Source organism: Bidens hawaiensis, unplaced genomic scaffold, assembly GCF_021521415.1.
Source record: "Bidens hawaiensis isolate Kalapana, Puna unplaced genomic scaffold, B.hawaiensis_p1.1 tig00008655_1, whole genome shotgun sequence".
In the NCBI taxonomy this organism is placed as follows: Eukaryota; Viridiplantae; Streptophyta; class Magnoliopsida; order Asterales; family Asteraceae; genus Bidens; species Bidens hawaiensis.
In genome coordinates, this window is record NW_027491625.1 from 899,695 (window position 1) to 927,375 (window position 27,681).

The 27,681-nt window shown below is 37.0% G+C and overlaps 1 protein-coding gene and 1 non-coding gene across 2 annotated transcripts; one reads left to right on the plus strand and one right to left on the minus strand.

The window, feature by feature from the left end:
• Window positions 1-8,707: 8,707 nt before the first annotated feature.
• Window positions 8,708-12,715, plus strand: LOC143529717 (derlin-2.2). Its single transcript, XM_077025448.1, has 6 exons — window positions 8,708-8,859; window positions 9,971-10,070; window positions 10,948-11,162; window positions 11,260-11,343; window positions 12,178-12,231; window positions 12,411-12,715. The coding sequence occupies exons 1-6, from the start codon at window positions 8,761-8,763 to the stop codon at window positions 12,588-12,590; spliced, it is 732 nt and encodes a 243-aa protein (XP_076881563.1). The 5' UTR covers window positions 8,708-8,760; the 3' UTR covers window positions 12,591-12,715.
• Window positions 12,716-17,769: 5,054 nt separating this feature from the next.
• On the minus strand, window positions 17,770-17,841 carry TRNAW-CCA (transfer RNA tryptophan (anticodon CCA)). Its single transcript has one exon. It is a non-coding gene; the product is annotated as a tRNA-Trp (tRNA).
• Between the last annotated feature and the right edge of the window lie 9,840 nt (window positions 17,842-27,681).

Consider the following 27,681-nt stretch of genomic DNA (forward strand, 5'->3'; position numbering starts at 1 on the left):
AGAGGTTGCATCTCAACTCACAGTTTCACCTCTCTTCTTCTTCTAAACGATTTTCGGCGAATACTCTAACTTTTCGGTCTAGAATTCTCCTGAAATCGTTCTTCTTTACATTCAAAACATGTCTTCTGTTCATGATCTTGAGGCTACCGCCGAGGAGTCTGACGTGTATGCCGAGAATCCGTCGTCTACTTCTGATAAGGACGATAAGAGTACTGCTGGTGAGTGCCAGTGTGCTCTTACCGTCGACCTGTACCAGTACATTGTTAGGAAGTTCATGCTCGAGCCTTTCGAGCCTGAGTTTCCTAAGCCTCATTAGACGGTGTACGATGCCCCCAATGGCAAGATAGGGGTGTATGCCGCATTCTTCGTTTATGGGAATCTCAGGTTCCCTTGACGAAGTTTGTATACCGTGTTTTGGAGAGACACGGTGTACATCTGACGGAGGTACACCCAATGGCGATCGCCAAGATTCGCCATTTTGAATGGGTGTGCCTCATTCTGAGCGTGGAGCCCCATCTCGACCGCCTGATGACCTTCTATTCCTGGAGGTGCATCCGGGGGTGGTATACCTTGGTCAATCGGATCAAGGGTTTGAAGATCTGCGCTACCGAGCGCAGTCTTCGGTCTTGGAAGCGGGAGTTCTTCTATATCTCCACTCGCGTCGTCCCCATAGCGATGACGTTCAAGAACGGGAGAGCTCTCCCGAACCTTCACGCCTCCAACTACCAAGAGGCGGAATGGTTCTCCAAGATTTCCCGGGTCCAGTCTCCGGTTTACCGCTTTGCGGAGTCCGGGATGGTGATGCTCGGGATGAGCCGGGTGTGAAAGGATGCTGGGACGGAGGCGCCACAGATTCCCATCGTCCTCGAATACGGTTTGAACTCTATCCCTTACGGTATGCTCCGTCTTCTTTGCTGATTTAGGGTTTTTCTTCTAACTGTTTCTCTTTTTATTTCAGAAGGGAATGACTTACAATCGCTCCTGCATCCGCGGGAGGCTGATGGTCCCGCTCGGATAGGTACCCGTGTTCTTGATGAGAACGAGTTGCCCATCTTGGAGCAAACGGCGGATCGGTTTGTGGAGGTCTACCCGCCAGGCCACGAGATTTTGAGTGCCACGCGGCCAGGTAAGGAACTTTTTAACCCCCGCCCTCTCCATGCTCAAACCTCTGCTAGAGTTCCTCTATTCTTGTCATCTTCTGATGAGGAATCCGCAGATGGTCCGTTCTTGGTGAGGAAGAAGAAGGCTGCTGGCGCGAAGGGCAAGGCGAAGGTTGCCTCTACTACCGATCCGGTGAATCGGTCTGACTCAGAGACCGAAAGCGAGGAGGTGGCGGGGAACCCTGGTGGTGGTGAGACAACAGTCTCGGAGGTTGAGACAGCTGCCACTGCCGCGCGACCAAGTTCTACGACGGTGACCGGCGTGAAGAGGCCGGCTCCGTCGGGTTCGTCCCCGCCGGTCAGAACCTTCAAGTTGAAGAGAACTCGTAAGTATAAATTAATCTTACCCGCAATTTCTTTCCGCCATTGTTTTTAATATCTTGTCTTCATGCAGGCGTGGATGCTACCGCATTCCAAGGTGATGCGGGGAGGAGCAGCTCTGGACCCATGACGGTAGGTTCGGTCAACCTACCCGAGGCGATGACCCAGGCTGCTGCGCCTGTTTGCAGCATTGGTTCAGTTGCTCATCCGATTGAGGCAACTGTTCCAATTGTGACGTCTCCGCCGGCTGTCAGTGCCATATTCACTGCGTCCTTCACTGAGCCGGCGGTGAGTTTTTCTGCGGGTTCCTCCGCAGCGGCGGCCACGGTTGTGAGTTCACCTCCAGTGAGTTCACCACCGGTGGTCTCTACCGCGGCGGCTTCAACCGTGCCTCCGGCACCGGCGACTACTTCGCCCCCGGCCGGTTCAGCAGGTATGTTTGGGGCTTCTAGCCAATCTCTGCCTCCTTCCCATCTGCCTGACCTCTTGGATGGATATCCGTTAGGTTCAGGTGATGGGTTCGGCGGCTACCGGCCTGTTGTCGACCCTACAGGTGCGTAGGGTTATTTTGGCCTATTCTCTTTTTTTTTTTTTTTTTTTATATATCATCATTTCCTAACTGCTTTTTGTTTTTACAGTGTCGGATTCCAATGAAGTGTATGTTCCACGTTGGAACATCCGCCGAGGAACAACCCTTCGGACGGCTGTGGACTGCGTCGAGTGGACGCGCCACGCCGCTCCAAGTGGGGCGCTGGGGGAAGCTATGTCGAGCTACCAGGAGGGTAGGCTGACAAACGAGCTTCGAATTCTCCTTGCCCGGATGCAGCCGCGCGTCGAGCTGCTTTGTCGTGAAAATGACAAGTTAAAGGCGGCTCGTATCCAAGAAGTAGCTCAGGCGCGGGCTATCCGGGAGGAGAACATGAGACTCTCCGCCGTCGCTGCGGAGAAGGAGAAGGCCTTCAAGGCCCTCGAGGTTGACGTTCAGGCCCGTCTCCAGGCCCGTTCCAAGGCTACCCAAGCTGTTAATGAACAGCTTCGGTAGGCTAAGGAAACTGCACGGAACGCAACTAAGAGGGCCACCAAGGCTGAAGCTGTTGCTGAGCCTCTACGCACTGAGAATGAGGAGCTCAAAGCCAAATTAGAGAGGCTCTAGCAGGCTCATGATGCCTTGGCCATGGAAGATGCCAAAAAGCTCCAAGAGATCTTGGACCAGAGGGGGGTGCTTGACCACACTGAGCGTAAGCTAAAGGGCGTCGAAGAGGCTGCAGCCAAAGATGTGTTGCTTGCCAACCTTACAAAGAACGAAGCCGAACGCGCCCGTAATGAAGCTCAAGCTGCCCTCCAGGAGGCTCTGGTTACCAAGGAATGGCTTCTACGAGAAGCGTTGTCGCAGGTATGCATAGCTTCATAATATCTTTACGCTTTTCTTTGTACTTAGAAAAGGTTTTGATACTTGTATTTTTGTTTTGTAGGTTGTGCATCGGATCTTCACGGACACATCATATGACGATGCCATGAGCGCAGCCCTCAACGCTTCTCATGAGGATGGGGAAAAGGCTGGCTTCCTGCTTGGTCTAGGGTTCGTTGAGAAGGGCATCCCGCCTTCCAACTTCCCTTTATATGATGTGGATACTAAAGCTGTGTATGACCAAGCAGTGAACCAGTATGCCGCCTTCCCGCACCCGGTGGTGTAGAAGGTGAACGAAGTTGCTGCTGCTGATGATGGGCTAACCATTCTCAAGACCTTCCTTGAACCGCCACAGCCAACTGATGGTGCGGGTACAAGTGGGTTTGGAGGGAGTGGCCCTGAAGCTTGATCTTTTAAATCCTTTCCCACTGTTAGGATAGATTTACGTCTTTGTATAGATTTATATTCTTGTAGGCGGGTAGATACCCGGCCATTCTTGTAACAGTTGAATTTTTATGGAATATAAATCTTTTGTGCGGGTAGGACCGTCACTCTTGCTTTATAAACGTTATACGACTTGCTCATGCATATTATAGTTTAATTTGGCACTTGTTTTGCCGCATAAACAATATATGATTCGCTTGTGCATACTTTAGTTTAACTTAGCAATTTCTTAAGTACTTTGGATAAGTTAACCTTTCAACGTGGCAGATAATAGGTTAAAGTTTTGCTTGCTCTTTCGTGATTGTGCGGGTAAGACCGTCACTTTTACTTAGTAGGATGGCTAAACTTTACCCATATCTGACCTGCGTGGAGGTTTTCCTCATTTTTTCCTTAAAAGATTTTCTAAGTGTTCTGAATAAGTTAACCTTTCGACGCGCGGTTGTCAATAGGTTAATGTTCAGTTTCCTCTATCATGATTGTGCGGGTAAGACCGTCACTTGCATTTAGTAGGATGACCAAACTTTACCTATGACTGACCTGTGTGAAGGTTTTCCTTATCTTTTCCTTAGAAATTCTTGCCGTTTTTTGTGTTTATGCGGGTTTTGCTGCCTTCCACACGCAACGACTTTTCACATTTATGCGGTGAATACCGGCATATCTGTGTTTTGAATAAATTAACCGTTCAACGCGCGGTTGTCAATAGGTTAACGTTCAGTTTCCCCTATGAGGATTGTGCGGGTAGGACCGGCACTTTCATTTAGTGAGATGACCGAACCTCACCTATGACTGACCTGCGTGAAGGTTTGCCGTTTTTTGTGTTTATGCGGGGTTTGCCGCCTTCCACACGCAACGACTTCTTCACACTTATTTATGCGGTGAAGACCGGCATATCAGTGTTTTGAATAAATTAACCGTTCGACGCGCGGTTGTCAATAGGTTAGTTCGGTTTCCTCTATCATGATTTGTGCGGGTAGGACCGGCACTTTCATTTAGTGGGATGACCCAACTTTACCTATAACTGACCTGCGTGAAGGTTGGCCGTTTTTTGTGTTTATGCGGGTTTTGCCGCCTTCCACACGCAACGACTTACTTCCCCACTTATGTATGCGGTGAAGACCGGCATATCAGTGTGGGAAGTTCATAAGTATAAATGTAAGATTATCAGCGTCAATGTGATAAGGAGAATCATTTCCATTAGAAGTGGCTCTGGGCCTTTTCTTTTACAAGTTTGGAATTGATCTACATGCAGACTGTGTAATTGAGCTCCCTTCCATGTTGTTTGGATGGGAGTGCCATCGAGCCGATATGCACTTGGTTCGGAATCTCGTTGTTTACGCAGTATGTAGTCTCCAATATTGTAGCTGCATTTTAGTGTTTTTCCCAACTGGGGTTCTACACGCGTTGGCCTGCTCAGCAACCTTTACGCCACGAGGTGTGCGAGTTCTCCATTTCTGACGAATGTCTCGATGATGTCCTTCAAGTCTATGCATTCGTCGGTGGTGTGGCCTGTTGTCCTGTGGAAGTCACAGAATTTGCTCTGATCAGCGTTGTGACGCTCTCGGATTATTGGAGCCTTTGGCCATGGGAGCCTCTCGGTGTCGAAAATCTCGGTGACGCTTTTGGTGAGCGGCGTCCACCGGGGGTTCCGGTTCGACGACTGCCTGTTGTCCTTTCCGCCTAACCGAGGGTGCGAGCCGGATGAGGTGTCGAAGTTTACCCTTGACTGCCAAATACCTAGCTTCCTCTTTTTGTTTAGTCGGGCGGTAAGGACATTGTTTTCTCTTGTTTTCTGGGTGTAGAGGTTTGTGCTCTGGGGAAGATCTCTACCCAGTTGCTTTTCCGTTTCCGCGAAGCGTTTAGCTGCTGTCATGATGGCATCCCATGTGGATGGCATGCCATCTTTACCCGTTAAGGTGCGGATGAGCTCTGGGTCTTTCGCGCCCTGGATGAAAGCAGCGCGAACAAGATCTTCGCTAATAATGCCCAGACTTAGCTTCTTTGAATTGAAGCTCGTGATGAAATCTAGTAAAGACTCATCTTCCTCTCGGATGCAGTTGAGGATTGTCCATTGCTCTTTAGTGTACTTTCTTTGTTGACTGAAGTGTTGGCTGAACTTCTGTTGGAAGTCTGCCCAATCGTAGATGTGGTGGACCAGTAGACGGTCGAACCACGCTCTGGCTGCTCCAACCAACGTCATCTGGAACATATAACACCACGTGGGTTCCGTCCAATTGCTGACGGTTGCCCCCGCTATGAATCTGTTCAAATGATCGTCTGGGTCAGATATACCATCATATGTGCCTATATTGGACATTTGTTTGGCACTTCTTGGGGCGATTGCTTCCGCAATGTCCCTTGCAAACTTGGAGGTTCCCGCATTTGCAGCGGTTGGTCTGAAGGTTTTAGAGAAGTCACGTGGGTTTCCACCCGCGTTTTTTGGTTTGAAGGTTTCTCCAAAATTCCTTCTTGGTTGGAAGTCCGTTTCCTTACGCTTCCCTTTCGCCTTATGGCGAGGGTTTACGTCGGTGTCGGATTCCTCCGAATCATCGTCCAAGTACTCGCACTCATTGCTCATGTTGAGCTGTTGTCGAGTGCTTCCGAATTCGTCAGCCTGTTGGAGTGAACGTAAGCGTTCATCCAACTCCGCTTGGAATTCCCTTTGACGTTTTTCCGCCCACGCTTTAACTTGTTCAAGTGTTTGGCGGGGGGGCCTCGTCTGTTGTCTTTCCACCAGGGTATCAATGAATCCTAGGGGAGGATTGTTTACTGCACTTTCCCCGGCTCGGGTAACCGGGGTAGTGTTCGTAAAATTTACTGCACTTGCCCCGGCTTGGGTAACCGGGGTAGTGTTCGTAAAATGTGTGTATTCGCCGGTGTTCCCCCCAGTAGCTGGGGTTGTGGTTACCGGGGTTTCTTGGTTACTCCCTGGCCTTGGGACCGGAGTAACGTTAACCATCTTTTCGGAGGTTTTGAAAAAACTGAGAGAATTAGTTCTAGCTTTTATGCACGGATGGCGCCAATGAAGAAACACTATTTGACCCCGGGCAGATTACGGATAATCTGGGGGTTAAATAGATGTTTCCCACGAGGGGTTAGGTCCGGCAAAGATGGTTCTTCTGATGACCTGCAAAACAGACACCGTGAGCTCGTCACTGAGAAGGGGGGGGGGTACCTCCTTGTGACCACCCTCCGGCGTGAGAATCAGACTAGATTGCTCTTGAATATAAGTGTATATTAAGAGATTGCTAGAGAAGATAAGATAATGAGATATCAGATAATGTAATGTAATGTGTCCATACCATTCCAAGGTGTTGGAGTATCTATAGCCGAAGGTAGGTTTCCAAGAAGGTACAGCCGGCTGAATAGTATTCCTGCTCTGCCAGCTGTGGGCTACGCACATGTCATGCTGGTAGTTGGTGGGTAGGCAGTGGCTGAATAGTGACCAGGTCGGCTGTGTACTATTCTTTTCCACCAACTGCAGGCTATGCACGTGCTACGACAGGTTGGTGAGTAGGCAGCGGCTAATAGTGACAGGGGTTGGTGAGTAGGCAGCGGCTGATAGTGACCAGGCCGGCTGTGTACTATTCCTTTGTCACAGTGAGCTGTCGCTGCTTTGGTCAGACCTTTTGTCCATACCTCGTCAGGTACAGTACAAAAGGTCCTCCAGTAGCGTATGGACTGGCTCATTTGGGCGGGAGTATTCCCGGCTTTGAGCGGGAGTGTTCTCGGCTTGCTCACTCCTTCTTCAGGTGACATTACTGAATTATTTAAGAGTTAAGTGCCTTGTGCGTGTAGCCTTGCTGCGCGGGTAGCCTTCCCTGATGGCTAGTATCCGTTACTGCGGGAACAGGCGGAGTACGTCGACCATTGGGAGGCTTTTCCTGCGGGAACAGCTTGCGTACTGCGCGTAAGGACGTCACGTCTCTGAGCATGGTGGGTCCTGCGGATCCAGTTGGTTTCTGCGCAGACGTCTCTCTTCAAGGTGAGTCTTGCGAGTTTAGCCTTTGCGCAGACGTTCCTGTTGAAGGTGAGTCTTGCGGTTTCAACTGCGCAGACGTCCCTCTTTGAGGTGAGTCTTGCGGGTCCAACTGGGCTCTGCTGGGACCTACCTCTTTAGTAGTGCGAAAAGAAAGATACGTGTTTCATTTGAACAAAAAAAGAGCTCATTGGGTAGCACCGCACCCTTGACTCGTGTCATTTGTGGGTTTGGAACTATATTAACACATAATATTATGCACTCCACACGAGCACACCCCTAGGCCCTAACGCAACTTATATATCAAAAGATAAGATAGTAACTCTTCATTTTTTTATGAAATTTCAATTATATTGTATGATCTATATACCAAAACATAGGAACCCCCCCCCCCCCCCCACACACACACATAATTAAATCTACGTTGATAGTAACAAGTTGCCAAAAATAGTAACTCGTCGTGTCAACATTAAGATTGAAAGAGTAACAAGTGAAGAGCAAGGAAGTAGCTGCAAGATTGGAGGTGCACATGCCACATGGCATGTTTGTCAGATGCATACGCGTTAACAATAAAAACAAGTCAACAAAGCAACAACTATGAATTTGATTCCGTTTATATAATATTTAAAAACTATAGAAAACCTTTTCGTGTTAAAAATGACAGGTGGTTTTGAATAAGGCTCGAAACGAATGGAACCAAAGTGGACGAGACCTTGTTTGTGTTCGTCCGTTAAGCTTTTTCCAGACAAACAAACGGTTCATGAACACTCTACAGAACAAAAATCCGTGTCCGTGTTCGTTCATTAGGAAATTGAGCTTCTTCATGTTCGTTTGTGTCGGTTTGTTAATAGTGTAAACGAACGCAAACAGACACTAATTAACACTATCAAACATAACTGGACACTAACAAACACTAATGGACAAACAAACGTAAACGACCCTAAAGGGAAAACGAACATAAACGATTACATATTAATTCGAGAATAATAATCATAAACCCACACAAATTCAACCAAAAATCCAGAATTTACTTAATAAAACAATAGTAAAATGTTAATACACGAACAAAACCGAACGAGCACAAATGAACCTAATCGAACGCATTTTTTATGTTCATATTCATTTATTTATTAAAAAGACGAAGATAAACAAATTTTCCGTTAAATGGTTCACTAATAAAAATATGCTTAAAACTTTTATCCACGTCAGCTAATAAATATGAGAGATGGGTGGCCCTATTCCAGAGAAACCATGTGATTGGTTAAGACACGTCAGAAGCATCTATGATTGGTTCGTGATATTCATAAGCTTGCAAAAGAAGGTATATTATATATTTATTTAGCAGTCAGTCCATCGTGCATCGCTGGTTGTACTTTCTCTGTGTCTCCGATCGATCGGTGATTAGAAGTTGTTGTTGTTGATTCGGATTGATTGATTGATTAATAATAAAAATGGCGCAAGCAGTGGAGGAATGGTACAAACAGATGCCTGTTATCACTCGCTCATATCTCACCGCAGCAATTGTTACCACAATCGGATGTTCCCTTGAGGTAGCTATTATTATTATTATTATTATTATTGGATTGGATTGGATTGGATGGTTTGATTCTGTAAATGTTACCATCAATTAAAGTTATTAGGTATCGGTTTTATACCAGGTAACCTTAGCTCTGATTTATTAACATGTAACATCCATTCATACTTGAAGGGTGGGTTGCTCTAAGAGTGAACGTAGTGGCCGACAAATGTTGAGAGTTTTGGCCGGTATTGGGGCGATAAGGGGGAAGGGGGGGGGTATAGATTTGTTGCCGGATGTGTGATGAAAATAACAATAAAAAATTAAAAAGGGGCCGCAACACCACTACACACCTAAAATGAAAATCGTCCTTCTGCTGACGTGGTGCCACGTGTTGAAATCCCTCCCATTTTGTAGCCCTCCGCTACATATAGCCTAAGACTACCCGTAGTGGGCGAAGAGTTGGGGCGACTTGTGGGCGATAGGGGCTACAACACCGCCCCCTCTGGCGAATGTAGGGCGATAAGGGGGGGGGGAACCGTTTGTCGCCTGGTTTGTTTAAGAAAATATTAATTAAGTATTATTATATATGTTTGTGTGTAGTGTATATATATATATATACATATATACCATTACACCCCAAAAACAAATTCCTACCCTTTGTTGACTGGGCGCCATGTGTCGCAATTTGCCCAATTTGTAGCCCCTCCACTACACATAGCCTTATGGATTCATAAGTTGAATTCAAAGATTAATTATGTCTTATCTTTGTGTCTAATGGCTTAAACTAACCGATTTTAGGATCGTTTTTGTTGCTTGATTATTGTTATGGCAATAGTATTTGACAATAGGGCTTATGAATGAATTTTGATTGATTTTAAACAGTAGGAAGTTTTAATTCTTTTAATGGAGTGAACTGTACAAGATGGTTGCATACTATCAGAGGTGAAAGTTATTCAAAATCGGGATTTTAGACTAATGTCGTTACACATTTGTAATAAGTATAAGAATGGCATATTTTGTTTGACCATCCAGAAAGCTGCTTCCGAGCGCCTACTCACTGTCATGATGATTTTTATGTGCATAAATATTGAAGCAGAAGCTTAAAGATAGTACTTAACTTGATTTTGTATAACTGTATGCAGATCATTTCCCCGTATAACTTGTACCTGAATCCTAATCTTGTTGTTAAGCAATACCAAATCTGGCGGTTGATCACCAATTTCCTTTATTTCCGCAAGATGGGTAAGCTTTCATATACAATTTCTACCAACTTGAGTTGTTTTTGTTGTCAAAGAAACAAGTATTGTAATTTGTGATCAACCATATTTGAGTGTAAAATAGCATAATCCTCCCTAACTATAAGCAGTGATTATCTGGTTTTATTTAGCTACAATGTATTGATTACATTCATACATTGTGTATCTATTAAAAAAAATTCACTTAAAATCACACATATTTGATCATGGCATGTAGGAAATCACTTGTGAGTTGTGAACAAAGAGATGTTTTTGAAAAAGTAAATTAGTTACCTTTTCTATGAATAAAGAAATTATTAACTAATACAAGTTCATTAGGCCTGTTAACGAACCGTACGTTTAGTGAGTGAGTGAACTTTTTAGTGGGAAGTTTGTTTATGTTCATTCATTTAATAAACGAATATACAAGAAGGTGCATTTTTTGTTAATTTATAATAAACCAACAAACAGATCACATGCTCCTTTTGTTCACTTGTGTTCATGAACGTTCGTTTATATTTATTCATTTATGTCCATTCCTTTATGCTTCTTTAAATACGCATTCAAATTTATTTACTACTAATATCATTTAAAAATCAATTTGATTTTCATATTATATATTATATAATCAATTTGATATCTTTGCGTAGTTTTAAACTGTTGGATGTAACTTTATAGATGATGGTATTTTGATCTTCAATTTAGATATTGATATTCACTTTTAAATGATGTCCATTCACATTCGTTTGTTTAGAATATTACAAACCGATATTAAGACATTCGTTTTCTTAATGAACGAACATGAACAAGAAAATCCATCCGTTTAAGCTTTCATGTTCGTTCATTTGTTCAATTAATATTAGCGCTGTTCGGTTCGTTTACAGACTTGGACTTTCTGTTTCACATGTTCTTTCTGGCTCGATACTGCAAGCTTCTAGAAGAGAACTCTTTCAGAGGAAGAACTGCAGATTTCTTTTACATGCTGCTATTTGGATCTACTGTGTTGACCACTATTGTGCTTGTTGGTGGGATGATACCTTACGTGTCAGAATCTTTTGCTAAGATTATATTTCTTAGCAATTCACTAACTTTTATGATGGTAATTTGTTACTTTTGTTTTACAGTTTTTTAACTGTTGAAACATTATAGAGTTTAAAATCCTATTTTTTAATTTATTCATTTTCTATTTTTTCCAGGTTTATGTATGGAGCAAGCAAAATCCATATATTCATATGAGCTTCTTGGGCCTCTTTACTTTCACAGCAGCTTACTTGCCATGGGTGAGTTCCTGCCAATATCTAATCTATAATTTCTGAAATTTAACATCATATGCTAATTTATTGTATTATACGTAAGTGTTTAAATTGCCTAAATCCTGTCAATATTGAATTAAAACATTATAAGCATATGGGATGTTATACACTGATAAAACAAAAGTTTTTATTTAAAAAATACAATTTATGATTATTTATCTGAAAAAAAATATTATTAAATATTAGTTATATGCTGTAAACAAAGAATAAAATTTGGGTACAAATGATTAAATGATAGTACATACGCAATCAAAAAGATTAAAAATGATGCCTAAATTGGTTACTGGTTAGGTTAATAAATTAATACAAATGTTACTTAAAATCAAGATTATATAACAAACTGATGAATGGACTTATGGAAACGTTTTGATTTTTATTGATTTTTATGATATGATTGGTCTTTATAACCGATCTCTGGCACGTGTCAATTAACAAGTGATGCGATGCGAATATGTGATGCATCAGTAGGTTTCCTTATACTGATTACATTAGTGACACAATACTTCTGCTTCTACTCATTAAATTTTGTACCCTAACTTTACGAACATTAAAACTAAGCAAAGATATCAAATTGATTTAGGGTGAATTTTTGTTTTATGTTTTTTCCTTTAACTTTCTGGCCTACCAACCCATGTGTTTGATCGCCAATAGGAATGGTCTAATATTGTAATGGTGTTGATTATAAGAAGTTTGCACCTAGAAACAGAAGTTGTTAATCTTGGATCTTTCTTTTTCTAAAACTTAAGGAATATAGAATTCATTTGATTTTAAATATTGTTAATCTTGTTATTTTACTTGCAGGTTTTATTGGGATTCTCTGTTCTTGTTGGTGCTAGTGCTTGGGTGGATCTACTTGTAAGTCCCTAATATTTATTGCTATATGTTTCATGCAGTTAATACTTGTTACTTTACATATCCGATATAAGCGAAAATCGCAACCTTTTCAATTTTCATTAAGTATGTAGTTTCAAGACAATGCTGCAATCATGTGGACCCAAATTAACCAAAAAGAACTAATTTGCTGAAAAATACAGGGAATGATAGCTGGCCACGCCTACTTTTTTCTCGAAGACGTGTACCCGAAAATGACAGGGCGACGACCCCTAAAAACCCCGTTGTTTATCAAAACTCTTTTTGCTGATGAAACGGTGGTAGTCGCGCGCCCGGCAGAAGTTAGATTTGCAGCACCGCCAGTTGACGAAATCAGGCGATGATTATTGTTTTTATAAGAGTGATGACAGAATTTCATGTAGAAATGTTTGTTTTTTCTAGATGTCAAAGTGCTTTAATTGCATGTAATATGGTGATGCTCTGTAATCTGATTGTTTAAAGAAAGTCTGAAAATTAGTATGAAATATATGGGTGTCATTCTTTATCAGTTTCTTGCCTATACATGTTCCAATCTTGTCACTGTAAAGTGTAACTCTTTAGGTATAATATCTTGCATGCATTCACATGGGAACATGCTATAAAAGCAGATGACTTTCACTGACAGGCATATCTGTCGGTGAGGACTCGTTAGTAAACAGCCGGTGAAGTTTCGTGAAGAAACCATGATGGGTAATGTCTTAACCGACGGAGTTGTTGCCGATGGATCATGGCAAAATGGTCATCGGCAGATTACCAACAGATTACCTGACGCACATCACCGGCATCAAAGCTTGTAAATTATATTGACATTATTACTATCGGTCACCCTGATTCAAATAGATTGACAAATAAGACAAGCAAAGGTCCTGGTTGACTATAGAAGGCAAAGTTATAACTCATAACCTTTTAAGATAAATTCGTAGGTAAGATTACATCAAAGTTTACCAGACCGCATATATATATGTGTGTGTATTCTAGTTCGAAACCTGTAAACTACACGGGTAATATAGCATATAATAAACAATCGATATATATATATATATATATATATATATATATATATATATATATAGAAAAGAGTTAAAATAAAAAACAAGTGTTTTGTGAGAAGTGTGAGAAGAGCTTTAAAATAAAAGAAACCGCCTAAATATGACACTGTACAATGTAAATATGAAACAATACAATTATTTAGAAACTACCAATCTCAACCACTAGATCATAGATCCAAGGGCCTAGATATATTCTTATTCTTCTCACAAAAATATTGTTTTTTACGTTAACCTTACCCTATATATATATATATAATAATAATAATAATAAAAAATATATGCATCAAACACTATTGATACAAAGTCCTTTGTATAATAGTCTTTACAACATCTTTTTGTGATAAAATAAGAGAGTTATAAATTTCAAACATTTAATTATTTTGATAAATATATATATATATATATATATATATATATGATGAGTATCATTACAGAACCCTTAAATTATTTAAGAACTTGAAGGAACTCTTGAAAACTAACATTTTTTATAAAAATTTTTTGTATGTTAGTGTTATTTGGGTGTAGTTTTATCACTATTTATATTTATATTTTCGATTAAAATTATGAAAATTAGTTTTTACACATATCTAATTTTTTTTTGCATATATGTAAATTTATTATTACATAAATTTTACACATATGTAAACTTGTGATTTATATATGTAATAAAAAATTTATATATAAAATATGGTAAAACTAGTCTCAAACAATGTTAATATATGAAAAAAATTAAAAAAATGTTTGGTTCTTATGAGTTCTTAGAAGTTCTTAACGTTTTTGGAGTTCTCAAATGATACTAACCCTATATATATATATATATATATTAAAAAAACTAGTATTTTTTCTTATAAAATAAGAGAGAGTTATAAGATTCAAAATTCTGGAAAAAAAAGAGTAAACATTAACACTTTTTAAAGCCTAAAATATATAAATGGTAAACATTAATATAATTTTGTTAAAAAAAGGGATGTTTTTATTTTTATTTATGTTTTGGGCTGGTGCTGGGATCTCGTTAGGAGGCCCAATAATTGCTTTTTATGAGTTTGGTCCACCCACGGCCCGGATATAAAAACAACCGGCATATGCTATTCTAGGGCTGTTCACGAGCCGAGCCGAACCGAGCGAAGGGTTTCTCGTTGCTTGGCTCGTTTACATCCGAACCGAACCGAGCGGCTGAAATTCGAACAGAGCGAAAACCGAAACGAGCCAAAATCGAATCGAGCATTTTTCGATCGAAATCGAGCGATTTCGAGCATTATTTATTTATTTTTCACTTTAAAAAATTCAATAAGAAACAAATTTGAATGTTGTAAATAATATATTTTATAAATAAATTAGTAGTTTTTAGACAAACATGTAATATATTGTAAATTTTTATTATAAATAAGTTTAGAGTGAGATATAATGATCATGTAAACAAACTTTTAGTTTTCTAAAAACTTGAATTGAACAAATAAAACTATAAAATTGGCGGATTATGAAAAATTTTAATGGGTAAAAATAATTGTAAGCTTATATTTATGTGTTTTGTCTATATATTTATGTGTTTGTTCATATATAATTATATATAAAATAAATTAAAAAATATTCGAGCCGAGCCGAACCGAGCATACCCTTGCTCGTTGCTTGGCTCGTTTACAAACCGAACCGAGCAGAGCGGCTCGTTTTCAATCGAGCGAGCATTTTCCGAGCAGTTTTCGAGCGAGCGGCGAGCGAGTTTAAGCGTCGAGCGATTTGGACGGCCCTAACTGTGACCAAGAGTCCAAGACCCTTGATTCAATGCTTGTGGTCCGCACTTTATGTTGAGTGCTTATGTACCTTCCATTTCTTAAAATCTAAACTTTAGGCATCATAGGTTAGACGTATTGTTGTGGCATTTGAGACTTGGAGGCTCACCATTTATAATATTTGTGTCACCAACTATTTATAATATTAATTTAAGCTATAATATTAATTTGAAACATAAATGGACATTGAAGGTGATGTTCAGTTAGAGCATATGCATAAAACTGGATGAAAGTAAACATGATAAGTGGACCCAATGTAATTAATTTTTTATTTAAATTTTGAAAACAATTTTAACCCCCCCCCCCACCCACCACACACACACACTTTAATTATCTTCCTTTCTGAATTAAAAAATAATTTCATTTTGTTTGTTTTTTACTTTGAACGGTATTTTTTTTATGAAAAAAATATTGTTGTTTATGTAATTTTAAATAATGTTAATTTTCTTTTTGTGTTTGCGTGTGGTTGGTTTATTTATTTTGTAAGTAACTTTAAATTTGTTATTTATATGACCTTTATTAATTTTATTTTAAATCTAATACTAGAACTTATAAATAAGAGATAATTAAAATTTTCAAATATTTATAAAAAAATATAAAGTATATATTAATGTAATAGTTTTTAATTAAGCATAAAGTTAATAAATGGTAAATATTATTATGATTTTATTAAAAAAATGTGAGGTGTAATGTGAGTGTGCTCCTGTTGGAAAAATATAAGCATAAAGTCAATTTAGGCATCATGGATATGCTCTATGGGTTTTAATAGAACAATTTAAATAACTCCTTGGAAAAAATATATTTAGGGCTCCTGTTGGTATTTGGTATACTGGAGGTGTACAAAAAAAACCCGAATTTAGAACCGGGCCTGAAAAAAAAATCTGGGACAGCTATTTTTATACCAGGTTTTTACTATCTGACCCTGCCCTTAAGGTATAGATACAATATGCATTCATTCTAGTACAAAAAACCGGGCTCAGTTTGTACTGGTAATACCCGAAAACCAAAACCGCAGTACCATACTTGAAACCATGTTTTTTCAAAATCTGAAACTGAGTTTTTTAATCACCCAATCTATAACTGAAAAATACACTAAAAAAGTGCAGCCCCTAACAAGAATGAAGAACCCAATCTATACACGAAAGTAGAGTTTTTTTCAATACTCAAAAGAGGGTACTCAAATAGCACCCAGTCTATATCCGACCATAGAGTATGGTTTTCAGAGACTATACCCGGATCTGAACCCGGCCCAAGTATGACCAATACCCGATTTTGTTGGAAATAATGGACCGGCTGATTAATTTAACGTTGCCGACCGAGTCGACCCATAAGAGTTGCACCTTAGACAACAAACAATTAACCCGCTTAACTTGCTTATCATGTAATGACGAACAAATAATGGTACGGATTGTGATTGTATAATTATCTAGTATTATTACATGCGTACTCGTAAGACGGATTTTATTGTTTATACTAGTTATAAATAATAAATATAAATATATTTTACTAATAAAATAAACTGGTTTTCAGGCTTTAAACAAAAGTTAAAATGAGATGAAGGTTGAGCTCGGTTAATGTTTAAATATGATAACTTATTTTGCAGCGACCAGGACAAGGCCGCCTCTGATGTTGCCAGCTGTGACGCCTAGTTTGCAAAGGGTGGGCCTAAGTACAATGTTTCAGGCTATGTTCCTTTGGGAGACCCGGTTAAGAATGAATTTGATTTAAAGATTGGACTAACTTTGGACGTCGTTTTTGAATAGTAAGAGGGCTGCGTCATCAGCTAATAAAAGGGAGGTTGTAAAGATCTCATCGAATAATAAGGATGTAAGAACAGTATTATAAATATCAATTCGTAGTTGATTAGAAGCCGATGTTAACTTATTTGCCCCGTCTACAGAATCAGCACATGAGGAAGCTTAGCAACAGCGATGAAGCTTTTGCACTCAAGAAGAAACATATTCGTGAGATTCTACATATCGTTCGCACACGGAGGTTACCTCCTCAGGCCACGTTTGCTCAATGGGACGAGTATCAGATATCATTCTATTGTAAAATGTGTTCCTGCTTTGGCATTGATTATCAACATTTGGAGGCTGCTCGTTGTGATGTTTAGGATTATGCTTTTGTTTACCGCGGTGGACATTGTATGTCTTATACTCTTGAAAAACAATGGTAGTAATGAAAAACAAGATTTGAAGGTGTTATTTTTGAAGTCTTTTTTATAGAACCTTTTTTGATAAAAGTTTTAAATTATATTTAGTGGTGTTGAAGCTTTTTTTTTGGTTCCAACTTATAACTTTGTCTCAGTGTCATATTATTAATAGCTTTAGTCGTACACCATAATCCAAGAACTGAAACCAAAACAAACTAATTTTGTTACTACAATTAGATTTGCAAACTAATTAATTCTTGGGTCAATGAGAAATAGTCGCACCCTCAACGTTTTTATCCTGCGTGTATCTATGGAGAGAAGCACACACAAATTTGCGCCTCGCTGCCTCTTCGAACGAAATTCCAAAACGTGGTTGAAAATGATTCTTAATTTTGTTTATTACATGGTTTAACATTGTGGTCTTGTATTGTTGTTTTAGAGTATTGGTCTTCAAGTTATTATTTAATCATCAATAAACAATGATAATGAAACAAAGAAGAGTTAAATAAAAAATATTTGGACCAAGAGGATTTGAACCTGACGTGAATCGAACACGCAACCTTCTGATCTGGAGTCAGACGCGCTACCATTGCGCCACAGATCCTGTTGTTAAGTTCCTCTGTCCGAAAGCATATATTCTATTAGCTTTAAATATAACTTCAAATATTTAACGTTTTGACTTTAATATATGAGAATAGGAGTAAATAACATTTAATTAAAGGATTTCAAGAACAAGGATCATAGCAATATACATCACCGATGCAACCTCTTTATGATGTGGTTTTTTTCTTTTTAACAACCAAGTTTTTATATTTTATAGGGTTTGAACACATAACTCTATTTCACACTTTAATTACCTTAACACCTCATCAAAATGATGATGAGAATGTCAAATTTGTTAGAAACTTGTGATATATTCACTTGTTATCTCATCAGGTAGAAGTCGAAGCAAAATCAAAGGACTTTTTTCAATCATTAGATTTTGAAAGGAATTTGTTCAGATTAAGGATCAAAACAATATATATCAGCGAAATACCAAACATTTCTTTTTTATCTTATATAATCATATTGTTTTTCCATTTATAAATATTAAAATCTCGTGTCGATAGTACAATCTTTATGGCACATATGAGTTTATGACCAACATTGAGAAATATATTAACACAATAGGTATGAGAAAACATTCGCAAATTTGGTTACATTATTTAAAACCTTATTAGAAATTTGTGAAATCACTTCTTATCTCATTATAGCTAGATGTTGAAGCAAAATTAAGGGACTTTTTTCCATCATAAGAATTTGAAAAAAAAAAAAATTGTTCATATAATCTTCACATTGGACCTCTCTATGTCAAGCCGCTCGTCACGTGCCACCAGCTCGGGCAAAGGTCCAATGAATACCCAAGGAAACGGGGGTAAATAACATTTAATTAAAGGATTTCTATACCAAGGATCATAATAATATATATCATCGATATAACCTCATTACGGTGCAGACTCTTTTTTAAAACGACCAAGTTTTTACATTTTCTAGGGTTTGAACCCATGACCTTCTATTTCACACTTTAATCATCTTATCATTTTACCAGAGTGAGAATGATTGTGAAATATTCACTTGTTATCTCATTAGGTAGCTAGAAGTCGAAGCAAAATTAAGGGACTCTTTCAATCATGAGATTTTGAAAAGAAATTGTACATATTAAGGATCGTACCGATATAACAAACATTTCTTTTTTATCCTATATAATCATATTGTTTTATCCATTTATAATTCTTAAAATCACGTGTTGATAGTACAATTTGAATCTCTGTATGGTGTGTTGAGTTTATGACCGGCATTGAGAAATATATTAACACAATATGCACGAGAAAACATTCGCAGACCCAATTACATTATATAAAACGTTATTAGAAATTTGTGAAATCACTTCTTATCTTATTAGCCAGAAGCAGAAGCAAAATCAATGGACTCTTTTTCCATCATGGGATTTTGAGAAGAAATTGATCACAATAGTCTTCACGTAGGACGTCTCTATATCGAGCTGCTCGTCACGTGCCACTAGCTCGGGCAAAGGTCCAATGAATACCAAAGGAAACGGGGGACCAAGACCCTTAATTCAATGCTTGTGGTCTGCACTTCGTGTTCCGCACTTTTGTACCTTTCATTGCTTAAAATCTTAAAAAATAATAAATAATAGGGTCAAATTAAAAAACAAAACAAAACCATAGGTTTGAGTCTTTTAGTCTCACCATTTATAATATCGATTTAACCTGTAGCATGTCATTAAGTCTTGATTTGTCTAGGATTACACCAAGGTTCCCAATGTGTGTGCTTGTAATATCTTTTTCACCATCTTATTGATGTCTTTACGTATTTGAGCGACAGCTCCCTAAAAAAAGATATATGAAAGGCTTAACAACTTTTGTGTCTTGAATTTTTACAATATTGAACATATTAAAGTATTGTCTTGTAGTCATTAAGGCCGTTCTTTGAGAAATCAACTTCACATTGTGAAAACCAAAACGAAACCGAACCCATTGTGAAAATCAAAAAGCGAAAACAAAAAATTTCAAAAACCCCAAAATTAAAACATTGGTTTATGGTTTAGTTTGAGCCAAAAACCGGCACAAACCTACCCATGACACCCCTTCATAAATAGTCGAACTTGTCACATGTTATAGAAGATAATTGTCCATCATTGTCGAAGAAAATGGCAGCATGGAAAACGAATTGGGATTATATAAATAAGACTACGTTTTGCCTAACATTATTAAGACTAAAAAGGGTATCTATTATATGTTTTCCAGTAATAAGTAATCTATTTTGTTATTAATAGAAACGGTTAAAATACACAAAAAATTAAATAAATAAATATAGGGTATCAAGATGATATCAAGATGGCTAGGGACTATCTCTTATCCTCTTAACGATTCTATTAATAGGCTACATCTAAATCATTAACCTGTCCTGTTAAATTCAGTTTATTCTGTCTAAGCCAAAAACTGAACCGAACATGCTGAATTAGATAAACCGTAAAAAGTTTAAAAAAAATTAATAGGAGTGTTCAAATTCAGTTTCAAACTGATTAAATCCAAACCGAATTGTTTTTTGGGTCCCTAAGATTTTTAATATACAACATCTAAATATTTGGGGAAGGTTCATGTACATTTTGATGTTAACATGAGTACGTAGGAAATAACGCCAATTTATTTAAAAACACGAACATAAGAAACAATACCAACTAAAATACCAATCTACATAAACAATGACTTATAATAACAAAAAAAAGAACCTAGAAATTACAACAAAAGAATCAAAATCAAGAACAAAATAATAACAGCATATACCAACAAATACTTATAACAACAAAAGAAAACATTTAATAATAACAAAATATAAATAAGCAAATAATTATAACGTCTCATAATCGAAAATTAGCAAATACAAACAAAAAATAGCAGCAAACATCTATAAAATTAAACATAATCATAACAACAAATTGGTTCTCACCATTTTCATGTTAAGAATAAAATGTATTTGATCCTGTTTCCTAAATATTTAACGCCAAAACGCCTATGAAATTTGTAGCTTATGGTAAGTTGTTAATCGTTTCTTTTACATTTTGAAATTTGTAGCTTATGGTAAAGTTGTTAATCATCTCTTTTATATTACTATTTGGATTTACACTTTTGTTTGAAGTTTGAACGTGTTGTTTTAGAGTATTGGTTTTTGTAACAACTTTGATTTTAGGACATAATTTTTTTTTTCTAACACATCAGCCTGTACGAGCTTTTGAGGTGAGAAAAGTTCTCTAATAAAAAAATAATAACATGGATTATTTTAATAGGCCAAAACAATTATAATAATTACTTATCAAACCATAAAACGGCGTACGAGACGCCAATATAACATTTCTATTTTAATACGCGGATTAGAAACACAATTTTATAAGTTTCCTAGATATCGAGCGAAATATAATTTTGATTAATATCAATAATTAAGATAGAGTATATAGTTGAGGTCATCTATTTACAACATTAAGATTAAGTGGTCGATTGCTATACTAGACCGACACTTGTGCCTGTATTAGTTATGGCCAGTTATGAGAATTAATATTATATTAAGTTTCATTATTGTTTGTCTTATAGAAGTGTCACTTGTTAGCATGAATATTAACAACACCCGGTGTTTTGTTAGATTAAGAACACGGTATAAGCCGCACCGACCCAAAAAGTCGAATATGTGAACATGCATGAATGAATATGATATATGTCACACCCCGGCTTAGGGCCTAAGCGTATGACCAATAGTTGGTACCTATTTTGTAAATATATCAGAGTTGCGGTTTATTTTTAGCGGAAGACTTTGGTTAAAATAAAATATTAATTTATTTGAAAACTTCTCGGATAATAAATACCCAAGTGTTTGATTTATAAAGCTTGTTGAAATACCGTTTACAATATTTTAATAATTAAAAACTGAGTCATCATTACCTTGCGAACATCTAACTCCATGAATGTCTTGCTACCTGTACTAATTTGTATTCCCTGAAATGTGGGGAAAAATACGTCAGCTATATGCTGGTGAACACGTATGACTCTATAAAACATTTGAATGTCATTACAATACAAATATAGTTTTCTCTACAAGCTCAGCAGAAACATTTCTACTTCTGGTCTATGTACCACTGCCCTACACACACAATTATTCCCGAGCCACGTAGCCCTTAATGGGAAACTAGTTATGACCATTAGCCCGCGACCACGTAGCCTTTGAATGATTACGCCGAACGGTTATGTTTGGATCCAGACACATGTGTATTCGGTCTGAGTTGATTTTATTTTCTAATTTGTATTATAACGTTTTAAAGATCACATAGCCTCATGTAAACATTGACTGACTCGTTAGGACAAACACCCATTCATTTTTATCGAGTATAAATATGTTTTGACTGATTAAAAAGGTTAACGTATTCACGTTATAAAAGGTTTGAACGTATTCACGTTATATAAAAGGTTTGAACGTATTCACCTGTGATTGTCTGTTCTGAATGATATGGTGATTTCGTTTGAAACCTTGACTGTGAATGAATGATTGATTGACTGACTGATTGACCTATAATAAAATAGGTATATAAATATCCGAATCGTCTCTTGATCCGGCTATAGACCTTTAGTCTGGTTTTGATAGCTTTAAACATTGATTGATCATTTGTTTGAATAAAATATTGAGACCTGTAGTCTTTCTTTTTATTTACCAAATCATATGCTGAGTTTCTTTTTCATGGAGAAACATTTATAATCTGTTTCTTCTTCACAAGAAGAATTCATTGGCTGCTAGTATTGAATGTAAAATCTTATGTTTCTTAATCATAAAGAAACAACATTTTTACTATATTCCTTGTGTATGAAATGTTATGTTTCTTAATTGTTAAGAAACTATATTTTGACTATATCCTTATGGAATATATATATATATATATGTTTCTTAATTGTAAAGAAACATTACTATAATCCTCGTATGTTAAAGCTTATGTAAACATATTTATGATCAAGGTTTGGGCTATACCCCTGACTATGGTCCAAGCCATATAATATAATAATAAAATAATGACTTAGGCAGAACCCCTACCTTACACGGGTATTCGGAGTTTTGATTACTAAGATTGATTGAGCAACACTTCTACTTTCTAATGCATACTAGAGCTTAGACTGTCGGAACCTTAGAGCTTGGCACGAACTTCAAGGTTGGCACGCAAAACGAGGCGAAATATGGTGGTCGTCGTGTTGTGCACGTACTTCGAGATAGATTGTCGGGTTATTCTCGTGTGGCACGCACTTCGAGGTATCGTCATTATATGGCACGGATTACGAGGTGACGATTGTCGAGTCGGGGCACGGAAACCGAGGTAGTGAGAGAGTAAATCTAGAGAGAGAAAGGATTTAGGTGTGAGAAGTGATGGAGCCGTGACCCCCCCCCCCTTTATAGGCTGAGATTGTAACCCGTCGCGATACGCGATGGGTCTTGGTAACCCCGTCGTGTATCGCGGCGCCGCAATAATACGCCGCGATACTCAGTGCTGACACGTGTCCGCTGACTCATCAAAGGTCCATCGCGATACGCGATGACCTGAGTTCTGGGCTCGTCGCGTAGCGCGATGGAGCGTATTCACCTTATAATATCAGTTGACAACTGACTTGGCTTTTTGTCTATTTTGGACCTTCTGTTGCTAATAGCTCGACTCAACTAATCAAAAACCCGTGTCCGCCACCTTATTTTCTCTCAATCGGATGCGATACAACTAACTAGTAATAATATTAAGGCATGGGCTAGTTGCATAGATTCTCTTTTGACACCACCATCTCTAATATTAATTCTCTCTCTATTTCTTAATACAAGAAAACACACCCCTTTCAGTGGGTATCTTTTCATGTCATATTAGTTTAAAATACGTGGAGGAGTTTGGTGATTATAAGTGGTGTTAAATATTAATTCACCTTTGACTTATCCATAGTATACTCACATAGTACACTCACATGGCTAAATATTTATTATATTATAACATACTGTTATATATTGAGATATATGCTTATTTATTTATTTAAAACATGTAGACAGTAAACTAATAATATTCATATACGTTTTGAGACTTATATTGTATCACTAGTTTTTATCCTCCGTATTATGGGGGCTGTTTTACATTACTCGTTTTTAATATTTATATACTTTTTTGAGTTTAATTTATTGTAATTAAATTTATAATACACTTAGAGTTTGATGATACAAAGGTTTCACAAATAACTAAGATGTTATAACCCGGTTTAAAAGTTATCTGGGTTTGGTAAGACCTAAGACCCGCTTATTTTTTTTACTATAAACTTGTTTCTTAATTATAAATAATATTTTTTTTTAAATCATATAATAATTTTTAGTATATCCTATTTTATAGGATTTTCATATAAATAATTTGGTGAGAATATTTTTAATTTAATGAGATGTTATAACCCGTTTAAGGAATATCTAGGTTTAGTAAGACTCATACCCGTGAATTCGGGTCAAATGCATGAGAAGTCTTCATTTAAAAATCAAACAAATCTGATGACTCCAATAAAAGTGGGGAGTGACCACATCGCGACACTTAGGATATTTGGGTCTTCGTTTATATATATCTAAGAACAACATTCGAGATGCCAAAATCGAGCTAGCATAGACAAAATCAATCTTGCTCAAAATCCATTGAGACAAAATTAACACAATATTTTTAGTCAAACAAAAACTTTTGCCTTTTTCATTCATGCATACGATTACATAAAGAAATAAAATAAACATGGGTGTAGATCATTCCCCCGTATTACGAGGGCTGTTTTATATTACTCGTTTTTAATATTTATATACATTTTTTAGTTTAATTTTATTTATTGTAGGAAATTTAATATATACTTAGAGTTTGATGATAAAAGGGTTTCACAAATAAGTAAGATGTTATAACCCGGTTTAAAAGTTATATAGGTTTGGTGAGACCCAAGACTCGCTTATTTTTTTTACTATAAAATTGTTTCTTAATTATAAATATCCTTTTTTTAAAAAAAAATCATATAATAATTTTTAGTATATCCTATATTATAGGATTTTCACATCAATAATTTGATGAGAATAATTTTTAATTTAATGAGATTTTTTAATCCGTTTAAGGAATATCTGGGTTTGGTAAGACCCACACCCGTGAATTCGGGTCAAATGCATGAGAAACTTCCATTTAAAAATCAAGAAAATCTGGAGACTCCAAAAAAAGGGGGAGCGACCACATCGCGATACGTATGATTTTTATGTTTTCGTTTATATATATTATATATGTGTAGTTATTTATTTGTCTTAATATTATGTACGATATTTGATGATATTTAAATGTTTATTTTAATCTTTCACACTCAAATAATCGTTTCTTTTGTTAAATGTTTGAATATAATTTGAAATATTTTTATATATTATTCTGAAATATATATATATATATATATATATATATATAATTTAGCCTTTATAAGTTGGTACTTTGATATGAAATTTTGGTGGGTGTCACAATATATGTGCTATTGATAATTATATGATGTATATTGATTGTGGTTACATTTGTATAGACTTAAGATCCATTAATCAAGTCTTATGTGGTACACCTATACCGGCGTTGGCACCGACAAAATAAATAAATATTAGATATAACAAAATAACCCAACCCGATACCTTCTTTTCCCTTACCATAAAAACTAATTTAAACATAATCCTATTCCCACAATCGTTTGATGACATGTGTTTCCGGTAACTGCCGTAGTGAAGCAGCCATGGCGACAAGAAACCGCGGTGGTGGTTGAGTAAACAGGACTCATGGCAGGGGAGGAGTGTTCGGGTTCATAAGCGGAAACCAACGATGATAAGCCGCCAATTAAACTAACTATACGTGGGTAAGGTATAAACGCACACCCGCCTAATTGAAATTTCAATAATAATTTCATTTAACAAAACCATAACCGCGTCGACTGGTTGAGCTCTAACCCTACCCGCCATATCGATCCTTTTATTTGAAATGAAAATAAACAAATTGTTAGCAAAATAATAATAATAATAATAATAATAATAATAATAATAATAATAATAATAATAATTTATTTAGCAGATCTAGAAAATAACCAACAGATATGCATGTTGCCCGATAACGAATGTCACACCCCGACCAAAGGCGGAACATGCCGGGGTGCAACTGATTGCCCAAAACACAAGACACTATTAAAGCGACAATATTTAATCAACTCATTTATTTCACAAATCAATAAACAACACACCTTGTTCATACAAACAAATTGAGCACAAGTAAACAAATATATTGTTCGTTTTACTAATATCCTAATATTCTTGGTAACATTTTTCGTTAAGTCCTCAAGTCGATAAAAGTCAAACCTGTAACAATGCATAAAATAATATTTTGTCAACACGTATGTTGGTGAGCAATTTCATAGTTTGAGTATATATAATATGAGCGAAATTCACAAACGTATATGAGACTATAAATAAAAGCATCAACTGTGGTATATAAAACATATGTAATGAGGATCCTTTCTAATCGGTAACAACCGACATACTCGGATAATGAGGCCCTATTCTACTAGCACAAGGCTAAGTAGTTAGGGGAGTGTATGATCATACTTAATGAGGCTCAACAACAACATAAAAATAAGCACTCGTGCACGCAAAGCATATGAGGCATATAACACACAAAAGAGCAAGTATTCCAAATATCATATATCCTAAAGTTTGTGGTTTGAGAAAAGTGTATAATAAATCATTCTTGTTTTGAATAAGTATGCATGTTACCCCCAAAACATAAAAGGGAAAACGGGGGATGAAATGTACTCACCTCAATTGACGAATCGAGAAATAATGAATGATCGAAATGTAGAAAGCTTGCGAACGAAACGAACGAATCCCACTTGAAAGCTAATTGAGAACGAATAAATAAAATATATTAATGAACTTGAACTTTAGTTGAAACTTCATTTGAAACATTGAACGAGACGGTTCGGTTGTTAATCGGGTTACCGGTAAATTTGTTAACGATTAGGGACTCGTATTAAATTGATAATTTAAAATAAAATAATATTATTTTATTGGGATTTTAATAACTAAACCAATATTAAATAGAAACAAGACAGGTTTATTTCAAGAGTTCGGTTTTATAAACAAATGAGTTGATAATAAGGCTTATGATGATATTATTAATGATAAAGATAGTAATGATAATAATGACTTTAAAAAATAGATTATATATATATACATATATTGTAACATCCTGAAATTTCTAATAATAATATTTTATATTTAATCGTCATGACGGAAATGTTTACTTGAGTTATTGCGAGAATAATAAAATAATAAAGAAAGAGAGATAAGTAGGCTAACTAGATGGAGTTAATTATGGACTAAAAAGGAAAGATGGGCCTTTGGTCCATGGGCTTAAGGGAGTATAAATACCCCTTAAACCCTAAATCTTTCCATTTTCATCCATCTTATCCATAATATTCCCTACACACCACAAAACGCACACACAAGCCTACACCTTACGGCCGCAACCAAGAGAGTGATCCAATACCTAAAACCGAGCATAGATCTCGATAAACCTTAAACCATACAAGCAAGATACGAGTTAGAGTTATATATTGGAACTGGCCGCGACCTAACAAACGATTAAAGGTATGTTCTTGACCTTAAAGCTTACGTTTTTATGAACGGTTAGTCATGAAACTTAAACCTAGAATAGATCGGGTCTAGTTAAAGCATAAAGTAGCAAACTTGATGCTTAAAATGGACGTAATGGACTCATGAAGGAAACCCTAGGTCTAGTAAAGAACATTTTAAGGTTAAAGGTTCGAGCTTTAAGCTTGAAACGGACTAGATC

Excerpts from the sequence above, each read along its gene's own strand:
- LOC143529717 (XM_077025448.1), top strand. The coding sequence starts at position 8,761 with ATGGCGCAAGCAGTGGAGGAATGGTACAAACAGATGCCTGTTATCACT. Across the intron at positions 11,163-11,259 it reads ATTCACTAACTTTTATGATG|GTTTATGTATGGAGCAAGCA; the intron begins GTAATTTGTTAC and ends TATTTTTTCCAG. Across the intron at positions 12,232-12,410 it reads GTGCTTGGGTGGATCTACTT|GGAATGATAGCTGGCCACGC; the intron begins GTAAGTCCCTAA and ends TGAAAAATACAG.